The sequence below is a fragment of the Mytilus galloprovincialis genome, chromosome 8 (assembly GCF_965363235.1).
Source record: "Mytilus galloprovincialis chromosome 8, xbMytGall1.hap1.1, whole genome shotgun sequence".
In the NCBI taxonomy this organism is placed as follows: Eukaryota; Metazoa; Mollusca; class Bivalvia; order Mytilida; family Mytilidae; genus Mytilus; species Mytilus galloprovincialis.
In genome coordinates this window covers 52423954-52439653 of record NC_134845.1, presented here as the reverse complement: position 1 = coordinate 52439653, position 15700 = coordinate 52423954, and the positions used below count along the sequence as shown (strand labels likewise).

The window sequence follows — 15700 nt, the reverse complement described above, 5'->3', positions numbered from 1 at the left end:
ACTGAATTCATATCGTATAAATTAGTTTGTTAGTTATGATTTTTTCCCTAAATTTCTTATTACGGTTACTTATAATTTGAATTAAGTGTTTTCTTTAGTTTAATATAAATGATAAAATTTACATCACCAGAAAAAAAAATCATCAATACTCAATGGACTTTATTCTTTTACTACATTACATTCAAACAGATCTTAAACAAACATTAGGTAAATTAGCAATTATCAAGGACTATGGAAAGATTTTATTGCTATATGCAGCACTTTCATGTCGTAAATTATGTATACATTTAAAGGAAATCTCATCCTTTGGTAACTTTAACATTTAGATATTTAATTTCTCTTGTCACTAACGCCAACACAGATGATATCAGTCCTTCAACAATATTTGAAAAGTGATTACGAAAGGACAATTTTACTAATACAAGTAGGTCCTAAAAGTATTTATAAACACAGCATTTAAGGGTTTTGAATCAGCTATTACCTTTTTTCAAGTTTAACCTTTTCATTTTCCAGCAAAAAGATTTTCTTTCTTAAAAGTTCTTTATCTTTTTCTAATTTCCTGTTGTCCTGGCAAAGTTTTCCATAAGATGAATCCTGTTGATGGACATGTTCATGTTTTAAATTTTTCAAATCACTCTGGATCTGTTCCATTTTAGCTTTCCAACTAACCATTTCATTTTCTAAGGATCCCTTTTCCCATTGTAGATCAGCAATTGTCCTTTTGTCTACAACTTTTTCACTTTCATATCTAATTGAAACGAAAAATAAATATATATTTAGCTGCAGTAAATATTGTGTTTTACATAGTAAACATATAATTGCAATGTGTGTTATTATATTATACTGATGTAACAGAAACGAATGAATATCATATAAATAACACATAGCTAAGAGGGTGATAGAGCAGATTATTACCCAAGAGAAAACATTGTCAACCATCAGGTGACAAAGAGTACAAAATGGTAAGGCAATGTTATTAGAAAATGGATTACTTATTTCTTTGTTGCATGTATAGTTGTAGAGAAAAGTTTCACATTGTTAGATCTACGTGGGGGAGGTTACTTCCTACTTTTTTTAGTGGTATGAGTGTGCTGAAAAACAGAGTCCCTATTTCATAGCTACTGGTTAGATCAGGGTCGCTTTTTCATGACCTGCTGGTGTGAACAGGGTCTTTTTTTAAACAAAGTATTTTTTTCTAGAACAGGATCGCTTCCTTAACTGTTAAAGATACAGTATAGAACCTTGGTCTAGAACAGCATCTATTTTATATGGTCTAGAACAGGGTATGTTTTTCAATACTTATGTTTAGAACAGGGTGTGTTTTTCAATGTTTTCTGGTTAGAACAGAGTATGATTTGGCAAGTACTGTCGGCACAGTTATACCTCTCCTTGCCTGAGTTTCACAAAAACTATCAGACCAAAAAAGTCATGAACAATTTAGTATAGAGTGGGTGGCGCATATTCGCCTTGGACAGATTTTTATATCATACATTGCGGGAAAAATGTGTCCCCCATGGTACACGAACAACTTGATTTCCTCTTGTGTTTGCGTTCGTCTTTGGAACAATTAACCAATGTTTTAAAAATAATTCCTTTATCAAACATTTTTTTCATATAGTTAAATTTCTGAAACCTACATAAAAAGTTCAAATTTTCGAATGTAGGTCGGATGTAAGTGGAAATGAACAAATTATATAACAAAGAATATGGGTCCCTCACTCTACTTCCAATGGTTGTTTTGTGAAAACCAAGCCAGTTACAGTGACTTGACTTGACTGTTAGTGTTGCTCTCCAACAATTGCAACTTATTCAAAATTCTGACCAAATTGCAATTTGTTTTATAAATTCAAATTGTTCAACTGGACAAAAATTTGAACTAATTGCTGTAGAAAACCACAGCCAAATCATAAAAGTGCAAGGTGATAAAATAAAACACTTACAATCCTATAAAACTTTTTTTTTTTTTATCTGTATTCTATAAGACCTTAGCTCCTCTTTTTTTAATGATGTTGTGACAAAATCAGTCGATCAGTTTGTATAGGTATATTATAGTCATTTCCATGCTGAAGAAACTGTTATTATTTTGAATTGCTATAAAAATGTCCAAACTAAGCTTTCATATAGTTTTTCTTTCTAAAAGTATTCTATATTCATAAGAAAAACATCATTAAAGTGGAGTTAAAGTCTTATAGGAATGTAAGTATGTTTTATTGTATCACCTTGCACTTTCACATTTTGGCTGAACAATTCGTTCAATATTCTGACCAGTTGAACAATTTGGTTTCATGAAACAAATTGCAATTTTTTGAATGAGTTGCAAATGGTGGAGAGCAACACCAACAGTCAGGTCACTGTAACATAAAGCCAGATTACTAAAAGGTTGAACAGTTTTAAATCATATGTTGTCAAAATACATAAACAATTGTGTATTTTCAACCTTCAACAATGTGGGCTGAAACACCAATACGGGTTTATATATTGTTTATTATAATAAACGAATAGTTTTTATGGTGCATATGATATAGCTTAGCTACCTAGAATATTTATTGATGCAAATTAAATATGGTGCAAATCAACAACAAAATTTTGCATCCATAGAACACCCATAATTTCTCAATAAAGGCAACACTTCTGATGTGTCAATCATTTTACATGAAAATAAATCCATACCTTTCTGATAGAGTTCTTAATTCTTCTATATTATCCAGTGCTTCTGATAGTTCAGATTTCAAGCTAATATTTTCTTTCTCAAAATCTGATTTACCTCCACCTGCAGTATATCTGAAATAGATCAAATATCCATTTTAGAGTAGTTGACTCTCTAAAGTATAAGTTTATGGACAAAAAATTAATCAATCAACCATGAATTACACCAATTGGTCAGTTTGAAGAATTAAATTTAAGCTGGAACTTGAAAAAACAAAAATGTGTCCGTAGTACACAAATGCCCCACTCGCACTGTCATTTTCTATGTTCAGTGTACCATGAAATTGGGGTCAAAACTCTTATTTGGCATTATCATTAGACACATCATATCATAAGGAACTTGTGTACGTAATGTTTCAAGTTGATTGGACTTCAACTTCATCTAAAACTACCTTGACCAAAAACTTTAATCTGAAGCGGGCACTATCATTTTCCATGAACTGTGGACTGTGAAATTTGGCATCAAAACTCTAATTTGGCAATAAAATTATAAAGATCATAACATAGGGAACATGTGTAGTTAGTTTCAAGTTGTTCAAAAACTTTAACCAAAAACTTTAACCTGAAGGACTGGAAGAACATAATGCCAAAGGAAAAGCAGATCACTCCTGGTTTAGAAAGACATATATATAAAAGGAAAAAATTCACACTGAGTCAATGCAATAGGTTTTCTTAGGTCATTCATAAAAGTTAATTGTTACTTTTGATTCATATCCTACACATGATGTCTTCTTGAAGCTCTTAAATTAGAGCTTCATTTTGTGGGAGTATTATTACTGTTAATTCCCATCAGACAAGGTGTAAATCATCAAATCAATGTTTTCTAACTTCAATACAGTACTGTTATATTATATTAATCTTACTTTCCCTGTAAAGATGCTGTGCTTCTTTTTAACTCATTTATATCCATGAACCCTCCTTCATCCATTCTATAGATATTTGCTCTAGGCGAGTTTGTTGACCTTGACCTTTGAGAAAGAAAAATGTATATTGAATGCATGTCACTGTCATTGAATTGAATACTTATATCAAAACATTTGCTTATTACTTTTTAGTTGACTTACATTAAAATTGTTAAGACATTGAAACTGAATCAAACTTTGCTGTTGACAAAACAAAACATTTTACCACCTTGAAACATCTTTTGGATATCCATAGAAAACTAACTATGTACATACAACCCCAAATACTTAATCGTAACAACTTTGTGTAATTGGTTTTTACAAACCTTCCTTGCATACAGATATGGCAAAGCCAAAGTTTTATTATTTTACATCATGACCATGGCAAGATACTTAAATGCTCAAGCATTTAAAAAAACTTTCAATTATTTTTATCCACTTTACATCTCTTTTTTTTTCTTCATTTTTTTAACAATTTAGATACATCTACTAAAACATTTTCAAGCAGTTTTACTAGAACAGGAATCAAATTCAATGTACAACCGTCAACAGCTTAATTCCTGAAAAAAAGGTTTTCTTGTTTGAATTGTTTGAAACTAGTCATTTTGGGGCCCTTTGTTACTAAGCTTGCTGTATCGTGTGAGCAAAGGTTCCATTTTGACATTTAATGGTTCACATTTATAAATCGTGACTTGATGGAGAGTTGTCACATTGGCACTCATTCAACATCTTTTTGTGTGAAAATAATAATTAATCATAAAATTGAGCAACTTGTTTTGTTTGTCTATATGCAAAATAATACTGTAAATTCAGAAATTATTGTGTGCATTTATTATTGGGATTTTGTCAATATAAATTAATATGCAATTTTTATTTTTTCAATATTGAGAAAAATCCTATTACAGTTATAAACTAGATTTCAAAATGCGAGTTTCAATTATTGCGATTTTAACCGTCGCAATGTTCGCAATAATAAAAAACATCGCAATAATTTCTGAATTTACAGACCAGGTTAGAATTATCAGTAAGATAATAACCATAATCTTAAGTGTTCTGTGGACCTTTGTTGATCATCAAACTGCATCCTTAATTTCTTTATTTCCTTCAACTGACATCTCTCTAAATCTAATATAGACTGCTGTTCCCTATTCTTTGATTTCATCTCTTCTAGTTCCCTTTTAAGGTCTATTATTCTTTCCTCTGATTCCTTGTTTTGAATTTTAAGATGGCTGATTTTACCTTCAAACTTGTGTTCAATGTCAATATGTTCCTTCTGTACATCACCTTGTCTTTTGAAATATAAAAATCATTATTAACTTTTATTTTCAGTCAATCCCCAGTAAGCTGCATTAGTTGAGGGTTAGCGGTAAAATAATTGCTAATATGAGATGTTATCCTTTATCAAACACTATCACACCATCTTTTGAAACAATTACATTTCCAATAAAGATATTTTAATAAATTTGGGTTTGACTAATTCAGTCATATAACCATATGGAATGGTATGATTGGCAATAAGACAAGTTAAGTCACAAGAGATCAAAGGACAAAGATATGAACAATTGTAGGTCACTCTTAACCCTTGAACAATGAGATAATCCCTTACTGAATAAAATCTTCAAAACAGGTCATGACAAATTATGAAACTGTTAAAAGAGAAAAACAATAGCCGAATTCATACACCAACAAGTAAAAGTAAGTATGCCAGACAGCAAGCAACGATAACCACTCAATTATAGATTGCTGGCTTGGGACAGCCAAATAAGAATGTGGTGGAGTACTGAGATTACTGAGAGCTCAACTTTCCTTTTTACCTGGGTGTAACAGCATATATAGCTTCAAAACAATTTACACAAATCAGTTATACTTGAAAAGAGCTCTAGCTACTCATCAGATTGGTATTTAGCGCATGAATAAACAAGAATGCATTATCATGATTACAATAACCCACTCATAATTCAAAGTAGCGAAAAAAGGAATTATATCTCCGACAGATCCCAAAAGTAAACATGTTCATCAATGTTGAACTACTGATGAGACATGAAGTCATTTTGTTAGGTATATTTAGGAGTTTGTGTGCAATTACAAAACATTGTTAAGAAATCAACTACCCACACTTTTGAAGTCTGTATGAACTAACAGGCTAAAGTACATACAGATGGGAAGACAGACAAACAAAGTGGTTTTTTTGTTTTATATAAAAAAAAAAAAAAAAAAAAAAAAGGACATGTGCCACTATATGAGCAGGAAAACTGAATATACTTCTGGAGCACTTGAGTTTCCCTGTATTTTATAGGTTTTAAATTGTTAATTTTTTTATTTTCTGTGTTATGTTTTGTGAGCTTCAGTATTTTTGTTTTTATTTCGTTTGACCATTGTGTTAATTGACTTTCATTTATTTATCACTTTATTGTCCCTTTGTAATTCTAATTGTGTTTTTTTTATTCTGAAATATGTTCTGAAATTTAATGGATAAACATGCTTACTTGCGTTCCATCTCATATATTTTAGTCTTCAATGATTCGTTTTTTTCAGCCAATATTCTATTGTTTTCCTGCTGTTGAATAAACTGATTTTGTTCTCTATAACATAATATTGTAAAATGTTATCAAACTATAAATGTAGCAGCTTATTAAAAGCAATAGTTCACTCCTATATATTCAGCAAAATATTAAACATATAAAATTACAAACCATGACATCTATCAAACTAGTCATGCTATATGTTAGTATTTTGTAAAACAAAGTAATTTTGTTGTCATGCATATAGATACACTAAGATGAAAGTTAAGCATCACTTATTTTATTTTTTTCTTTCTTAAAAAACATTAACACATTACCCATACATATCTATACTGTCTTAAAAAAAAATGGAAAATGCTGAAGTCATTAATATGTCAAAACTAACCAAACTAAAGCTTTAACAGAAGACACCAAAGGATTCCCCACCACTCAATGCTTATAGCATATTGATGTAGCTACAAATGTGTTAAGATATTCCAATACTAGTCTAGTCAGGGAAAGTTGTGCTAACAAGATGTTACCACATACTGCAATATTGAAGTAAGTTAACAATGTTAACTCAATAAGCTCCCCCTTATCATGTTAAACCATCATTCCTTTCCTGTATGCACATCCTCATGTAGTATTTTACAACTATATGTATCTAAATTCTCAATCAATATCCATTTAAAAAAATTTGACCTAAAAATGCACATGGAAATATGTAAAACAAGAATGTGTCCAAAGTACACGGATGCCCCACTCGCACTATCATTTTCCATGTTCAATGGACCGTGAAATTGGATAAAAAATATAATTAGGCATTAAAATTAGAAAGATACTATCATAGGGAACATGTGTACTAAGTGTCAAGTTGATTGGACTTCAACTTCATCAAAAACTACCTTGACCAAAAACTTTAACCTGAAACATGCACTTTCATTTTCAATGTTTAGTGGACCGTGAAATTGGGGTCAAAAGTTTAATTTGGCTTTACAATTAGAAAGATCATATCATAAGGAACATGTGTACTAAGTTTCAAGATGATTGGACTTCAACTTCATCAAAAACTACCTTGACCAAAAACTTTAACCTGAAGCGGGACAGACGGACGAACGAACGGACGAACGGACGCACAGACCAGAAAACATAATGCCCCTCTACTATCATAAACAGATGGGCAGGGGAACAATATATCCCCTCCTCAATACAAAATATTATTTGCAGCAGTTTACTTAAAAAAAAAATAACAAATTTAACGTAATTGTGTGGTAACTTCAACCTCATTTTCCATAAATAAGTTTTGAAATTAATACCATTGATGCTTAACTTCCATGGATGTGTCCATTTCATGCAGTTATTAGATGTATCATTTGTTATTTCAAAATCTATTCATATTAAAGTAACAATAAAGAATGACTCCTATTTGTCAAAACTTAGGGATATGTCATATGCATAGCATGCTATATCATTTACCAAGAAAGTGAATTAAATAACCAACAAAATTAAATCTCAAAAGCATCTCATTTTTTTAATTGCTTTTGACTATAGTCTTTTAAATCCATCTTTTATCCACTCTCTATTTGTTTTTTCCTGTTTTCAAAATTATCTACCTGGAAGGCAATTCTTGGTTTTTTCTTTCAGTCTTTTCCAATACTTCACTTAGTTCTTCATTAAACTGTTTACTCTGTTGTAGTTCTTTGTTTGTTTCCTTCAATTCTTTTTTTAAATCATTAATGTCTTTGTTTTTTTCCATCAATTGTTTTTTCAAATTATTAAAGTCTTCATCCTTTTTCTTCATTTCTTTTTTCAAACTAATAATTTGTTCTTCTGCATGCTGCTTTAGATTTTTTAGATTTTCATTACTTTTCTGTAGGTGATCTTTTTCACATTGAAGTTGGTCAGTTTCAATTTGATGATCTGATAAATTGATTTCAACAGTATTTTTTTCTTCCCTGTATCTTTGTAACAAAGATTTTTGATACTCAGTAGTTTGTTTAGATTCTTTGAGTGCATTCTGCCATTGTTTTTCACTGTGAAATGATATTAATTATAACTATAAGAATGTGAAAGTCAGCATTAACTTAGTTAAATTTGAAGGTGTCCCTTTAGATAACAACTTTTAAAGCAGATTAACTCAAAAAGTTATTTGAAGACGGACACAAACTGTTTTAAATTAGTTTTTCATTGTTAAATGTATCTGTATGCTGTGGATAGGAACTAAGGGACACAAAAAAATCTATGTATTATCTTCACTATTTTACAAAATTTTCCTTTGATGTTGCTGACTGATAATTTCCTTTCTCAGCGGAGTTGAGTGATATGAAAAATTATCGCTAGAAACTAAGGGAGCATGTGGCGTTAATTGACAACGTCGGCATAGATAAAATAGCAATAAACAGATTATCAATGGTCAAATTAACTTGATTGCTTTTCTCACTTTCACCGTACTGGCTCAAGCAGAAAAACAATCTCGTTGAGATGATTAACAATAATCTATAAATCTATAGCATAATCATCTAAATAAAGCTTCTTCAACATTTTATCAGAAGATGTCTAACTAAGTTTTTGAAGAATAGGCTATTAGTTTAAAATAAATGAACACAATTTATTCATCTAAATATATATAGGATTTAAGTTATCTTTGTCCACATAAATTAAGTCGTCATCACTGAATAGACATTGATTGTCAAAATGTAGATTTTGATGCAGTAAAATTGGTAGCCTACTGTTATCATGGTTATAGAAATATCCTTTTGAGTCTGTAAATCATAAATTATTTATTTATATAAAGATTAATTCGGACAGCCAACATAATGTCCAATGTATTTCTGAGTAGTAAATTAATTCATTATAAACATGCATTCAAATTGTGTTAATTTCACATATAATATTACAAATTATAACCACTTATTCCTATTTCTAGTACAAAAAATTACTTACTTTCACACAAAAACTAATTCATGCATAAAGAAAATGTGTATATATATGTGTATGTAATAGAAATATACGAAAGACAATGCTCTGAGCCACACCTAACAATAAATTTTTGTATACAGTGATGTTTTTCCCTGAATAAAATGTAAATACTCAGCTGTCTGAATTTGGAATAAACAAGAATGTGTCCAAAGTACACGGATGCCCCACTCACACTATCATTTTCCATGTTCAATGGACCATGAAATTGGATAAAAAATATAATTAGGCATTAAAATTAGAAAGATAATATCATAGGGAACATGTGTACTGAGTATCAAGTTGATTGGACTTCAACTTCATCAAAAACTACCTTGACCAAAAACTTTAACCTGAAACATGCACTTTCATTTTCTATGTTCAGTGGACCGTGAAATTGGGGTCAAAAGTTTAATTTGGCTTTAAAATTAGAAAGATCATATCATAAGGAACATGTGTACTAAGTTTCAAGTTGATTGGACTTCAACTTCATCAAAAACTACCTTGACCAAAAACTTTAACCTGAAAAACTTTAACCTGAAACATGCACTTTCATTTTCTATGTTCAGTGGACCGTGAAATTGGGGTCAAAAGTTTAATTTGGCTTTAAAATTAGAAAGATCATATCATAAGGAACATGTGTACTAAGTTTCAAGTTGATTGGACTTCAACTTCATCAAAAACTACCTTGACCAAAAACTTTAACCTGAAATTTGCACTATCATTTTCTATGTTCAGTGAACCGTAAAATTGGGGTCAAAACTCTAATTTGGCATTTAAATTAGAAAGATCATATCATAGGGCACATGTATACTAAGTTTCAAGTTGATTGGACTTCAACTTCATCAAAAACTACCTTGACCAAAAACTTTAACCTGAAGCCAAAAACTTTAACCTGAAATTTGCACTATCATTTTCTATGTTCAGTGAACCGTAAAATTGGGGTCAAAACTCTAATTTGGCATTTAAATTAGAAAGATCATATCATAGGGCACATGTATACTAAGTTTCAAGTTGATTGGACTTCAACTTCATCAAAAACTACCTTGACCAAAAACTTTAACCTGAAGCCAAAAACTTTAACCTGAAATTTGCACTATCATTTTCTATCAGTGAACCGTAAAATTGGGGTCAAAACTCTAATTTGGCATTTAAATTAGAAAGATCATATCATAAGGAACATGTGTACTAAGTTTCAAGTTGATTGGACTTCAACTTCATCAAAAACTACCTTGACCAAAAACTTTAACCTGAAGCGGGACAGACGGACGAACGGACGAACGGACGAACGAACAGACGGACGAACGGACGCACAGACCAGAAAACATAATGCCCCTCTACTATCGTAGGTGGGGCATAAAAATAATAGTATTCTCCTTGCAGTTGATCAAGGATAATTTCAATTACAGTACTAGTAAAAGCTGTAAGTAGTTGGGTTTTGTCTACAAAAATGTTGGATAAACGCACTATCATTTTCTATGTTCAATTGACCGTGAAGATGGGGTAAAATCTCTAATTTGGCATTAAAATTAGAAAGATCATATCATAGGAAACATGTGTACTAAGTTTCAAGTTGATTTGACATCAACTCCATCAAAAACTACCTTGACCAAAAACTTTAACCTGAAGCAGGACAAACGGACGGAAAAACGAACAAATGGACAAACGAACCAACCGATGCACAGACCAGAAAACATAATGACCATAAAAGGGCATAATTAAAGAACCTTAGTGAGCACGCTCACATACCCCACGTCCCCACATTGTCATTGGAGAAATTAAATAAGTGTAAGAAAAAAAAAATGTATAAGAAAAAATATTGAATAATAATTTCCTGTCAATATGCACATCAACATAGTATGTCCTTATTATCTACAAAATTTCATGAAATTCTGTTGTGTGGTTTCAGAGGAGTTGAGATGACAAACTGTTGCAGAAGTACATTGAAGCAAATAAGTTCAAAGGGGCGTTACTCCTAGAAAAAAAATTGAATTGTAATTTCCTGTCGATATGCACATCTACATAGTATGTCCTTATTATCTACAAATGTTCATGAAATTCTGTTGTGTGGTTTCAGAGGAGTTGAGATGACAAACTGTTGAAGTAGTACCTTAAAGCAAATAAGTTCAAAGAGATTAACTCCTAGAAAAAGAATTGAATCGTAATTTCCTGTCGATATGCACATCTACATAGTATGTCCTTATTATCTTAAAACATTTCATGAAATTCTGTTGTGTAGTTTCAGAGGAGATGCGATGACAAACTGTTGCAGTAGTACAATAAAGTAAATAAGTTCAAAGGGGGGTAACTCCTAGAAAAAATTTGAATCGTAATTTCCTGTCGATATGCACATCTACAAAGTATGTACTTATTATCTAAAAAGGTTTCGTGAAATTCTGTTGTGTAGTTTCAGAGGAGTTGCGATGACAAACTGTTGCAGTAGTACAATAAGCAAATAAGTTCAAAGGGGCATAACTCTTATAAAAAAAATTAAATTGCAATTTCCTGTCGATATGCACAACTACATAGTATGTCCTTTTCATCTGAAAAGGTTTTGTGAAATTCTGTTGTGTGGTTTGAGAGGAGTTGCGATGACAAGAAACAGGACTGACGGACGGACGGACGGACGGACGGACGGACGGACGGACGGACGGACGGACGGACGGACGGGTCAAAAACATTATACCCTCCGCAACTTCGTTGCGTGGGGTATAATAAAAATAAAGTATAGCAATATGAAATATCAAGGTATAAAGTCTTAATCAAAGAGCTGAAAACTCTGAGGAAAAATGACGCCACTGTCTCTAATATTGGGATATTTTTTATGAAAGTCTTGATTTTCACATACCGTAATTTGTTTAACAATGTAACATGTCTCGTATGCATATAATTGATATTCGTATATGTGTGTGTGTGAAGTGAAGATGACAACTGGCTGTTTTTTTTAAGACAAATGAATAGGTCAAGACTGCCTGAATTGTACAAATAAATAGAGTAAAAAGGCTTGTATATTTCTCACTGGTACATAGTCCGAACCCCCTTCTCCCCACAAAATTTTAGGTAAATTATCTTTTCGTTACTGTCAAAGGTCTTATGAAACTCAGGTAATTTCAAAGAATTCTAGTCAAACCGGCACCTGGTTAAATTGGCACCTGGTCAAATCGGCACCTGGTTAAATCGACACCTGATATAATCAATTCGTCACCCATGTTAAATATATATTTTTAACAGTATTTTAAGCCAAAAGAGTAAAAATAAGTAAGGGGTTGCCAGAATTTTTTTCAGTATTTAAGCAAAAAGAGTTAAATACCTAAGGAAGGGATTGTCCAAAAACATCAACTTTCACATGTTTGGGGGTTCATGTACATTTTAAAGAATTTAACCGGTGAGAGTCGAAATCCGTACATGACAGATATCACTATAATACGACTTTGAAAGTAAAACAGTTCCATCCTTTTGTAAAACAGTCTTTAATATATCTATCACATTAATGTTTGAAGGGTCTTAAGCTTATACAAACCACATAAGTCGGTATGAAACACCATAACGGAACAAACAATAACCGATTACGTTTTGTAGTTTACAAATTCTAAGCTGATTTACGGTTGTTATTTTTACTATGTTTGGATCGTATCAATCTAGCAGATACCAGTTTATTTCAACCATTGCATTAAAAAGAAACAAGAAATTTGTAATGAAAGGTTTAGTTTTTATATTTATCAGTTTTAAAATGATATTAAATCGAAATAACTTATTAATATGGATGAGTTAAAATTATTAGTTTGAAAAATGATGAGAGCGCCCTCTACAATATCAAAAACAAAGATGTCTGAACGTAAACAAGCCACTTCGCCGCGAAATTGAACTTGTTCTTTTATTTCTTGCTTATTGTACTCTATAGTCCCCTCTGGAAGGTCCAATTTTGGAGAATAAAACCGCGGACTATACAAGCCTTTCTATGGACAGGTCAAGATTTTTGTTGTAAATAAAATAAAGTATGTAAACTGGTTCCGGTCCGACTACATGTACAACATTTTGTTCGAGTGTAGTGGAATACAAGCAGATACCAGTTAGTTTGTAAAATAGTAAATATGAAACCAATGCTGTAGGCGGAGGCAATAATCAACTTCCTGTTGTTCTGGTCAATGGTATCAGAACAATGCGGCTGAAGCGTCATTTTCTAAAAACACTTTGCAGATATGCAGTTTGTATATACTTTTTATGGATAAATGCTGTTCAAACCTTATTTGCATTTCTACGATTGTTTTCTTTAGATTCTCTATTGTCTTCTCCAGACTTCTGGTTTTTAAAGAATATGTGTCATCTGACTCTGCATTCAAAATCCTGTAAAGTTCAATTGAATATTTATAATCTGAGGAAAGATTTATTTTTAACACTCTCATTTTAAATAAAAAGCTTGATTATATTCTTGACAATCCTTTTTCATGAAGCTTATAAAAGTTATCTGTTTTTCAAGGACTTCATAAACATTCAAAAATCTTGTAATGTGTATCTCACCCATTTGCTGTAAAACTTGTTTAAGGTCCCAGTTGTTATTGATTAATAAGAAGTATGTTTGCAAGTAAGTATATACAATCAGTAGCTTTCCTTTTAAATCTTACTTTTTGGGCATTGTAGAATTAGATGTGTAAGAGATCTTTGGTGGTCTAAGTCAACAGCAAGTTTGACAGTGAGAAATTGATTCAGATCAAAAACAAAAATGGACATAATGTTTGCGCTTGATACAGGTCTGAATTTGGATTGTAATTAAATATTTGACACACAATAGGTTTCTGACACAGAATAACTGTGGTCAAAGAATTTAGAATTGGTTATATGATTTTAATTAATATATTTTTTGCTTTTGACCAATTCACTATGCTGTAAAAAATTATAGACATCCATTCACTTAAACTAAAGTTATTGTCCGGACACTAAATGCGTCTTCGGACAAAGATGCAGACGAGGACACCGACAACAACATGATAGTATTATACATTGCAAAAAAAATTTGCAATCGTATAAAATATCTCTGGACTTTTTGAGGAAATACTTTGACAGTAACAAGACATCTGAATTGTTTTCATTCCTGATTGAAAAGAACAAGGCTTTATATTGGAATTGTTACAAATGACAAATAATGAAAATATTGGTTATTCTGTAATGAAAATAACATAAAAATCAATATATCAGTCTATTTACTATAATTTCTTACTTTGAATTATCACATAATTTGCATTTTTGAAAACAACTAGAGAATGGTAAGACAGCCATTACAGAGGCACCAATGCATGTCAGCTGTATTTAATTTAAATTTAGAATAAAATCAAGATTTTCCTTTCAAACATAGTTTACATGCAATTAGATGACAGAAAATTTACTGACACACCACTTATATAAGTGATATTCAACTTTACTTATGTTACAAGGTTTAACATTGAAATATCCACTAGTACATAGCAGATTTTTTTTGTGTTGTTATAAATTTATATAACGTTTATAAAAAGCACTTACTGTCTTTCCAAATTTTCAATTTTGTTTACAAGTTCAATATTTTTAACTGCTTTTATCTGGAGTTTTGTAGAAGTCTCATTCTTCTCTCTTGCTATTCTATATAATGAAGAAATACATTATTTGAAGAATGTGTTCATGGGTAACAGAGACAGAAATACTGACAGACAAGGGTAAAACTTAAAACAATTTTAGAAATTAATCCTTTTTTTATATTACAACATTATAGCAGCACCTGTGTATGGAGATTATATCTATATATATCTCTCAACTCATTTGTCACAAGAGAGCTTATGTCCTTTCCTAAGTATTCATACTGAGCAAAATTCTGACTTAAAATAAACACAGGATGGTTGTACAAAAAAGATGTGTCTTGCAAAAACCAGGAGCTGCTTACCCTTCCTGGACACTTGAGTACACATCAAACTCATGGGGTCTGGGTGTTTTTTTCCATATGTATCTGTTTTTTCGTGTGAAATTGCTTTTCTTATCCCAAAACTGTTTTTGTTTATTAAATCATCAATACAGGTTTGTAATTTCTAATCGTATTTTGACAATATGAGAAATCAAACCAGATTTGTTCACTAATTAATGTCAAGGAACAGTAAATGAGCTATGCCACTGCTGGTGGAGATTGATTTCCCCAAGGGTATCAAGTTGAGTAGTCAGCACTTCTGTGTTGACTTGAGTTATCATTGATATGTTTATAATTATAAATTAACTGTTAACAAGACTTTGAATTTTTGAAAAACTAAGGCTTTTCTACCTCAGGAATAAATTACCTTAGCTGTATTTGGCAAAACTTTTAGGAATTTTTGGTCTTCAATGCTCTTTCACTTCATACTCTATTTGGCCCTTTGAACATTTTTTGATTCGAGCTTCACTGTTGAGTCTTTTTGTAGACGAAACGTGTGTCTGGAGTAAATTTAAAATTTTAATCCTGGTATCTATGATGAGTTTATTTATTCACAGATTTTGGTAAAACTTTGCATACAACTTTGCATCTTTGAATCATACCTTAATCTGATGTACAGGAGTTGTTGTTTGTTTATATAATTTATACATGTTCTCATTTGCTCGTTTTTCATATAGATTAGACTGTTTGTTTTCCAATTTGAATGGTTT

General features: G+C 31.3%; 1 protein-coding gene across 1 annotated transcript; it reads right to left on the bottom strand.

The window, feature by feature from the left end:
• Window positions 1-477: 477 nt before the first annotated feature.
• On the bottom strand, window positions 478-6180 carry LOC143043704 (uncharacterized). Its single transcript, XM_076215885.1, has 5 exons — window positions 6095-6180; window positions 4646-4897; window positions 3570-3674; window positions 2671-2781; window positions 478-748 (listed from the first exon to the last, which is right to left on the bottom strand). Exons 1-5 carry the CDS (start codon window positions 6103-6105, stop codon window positions 478-480), a joined length of 750 nt encoding a protein of 249 aa, XP_076072000.1. The 5' UTR covers window positions 6106-6180.
• Between the last annotated feature and the right edge of the window lie 9520 nt (window positions 6181-15700).

Coding starts and splice junctions, on each gene's coding strand:
- LOC143043704 (XM_076215885.1), bottom strand. Junction 2,782..3,569: donor ACAGCATCTTTACAGGGAAA/GTAAGATTAATA, acceptor GATCTATTTCAG/ATATACTGCAGGTGGAGGTA. Junction 749..2,670: donor TTAAGAACTCTATCAGAAAG/GTATGGATTTAT, acceptor CGTTTCAATTAG/ATATGAAAGTGAAAAAGTTG.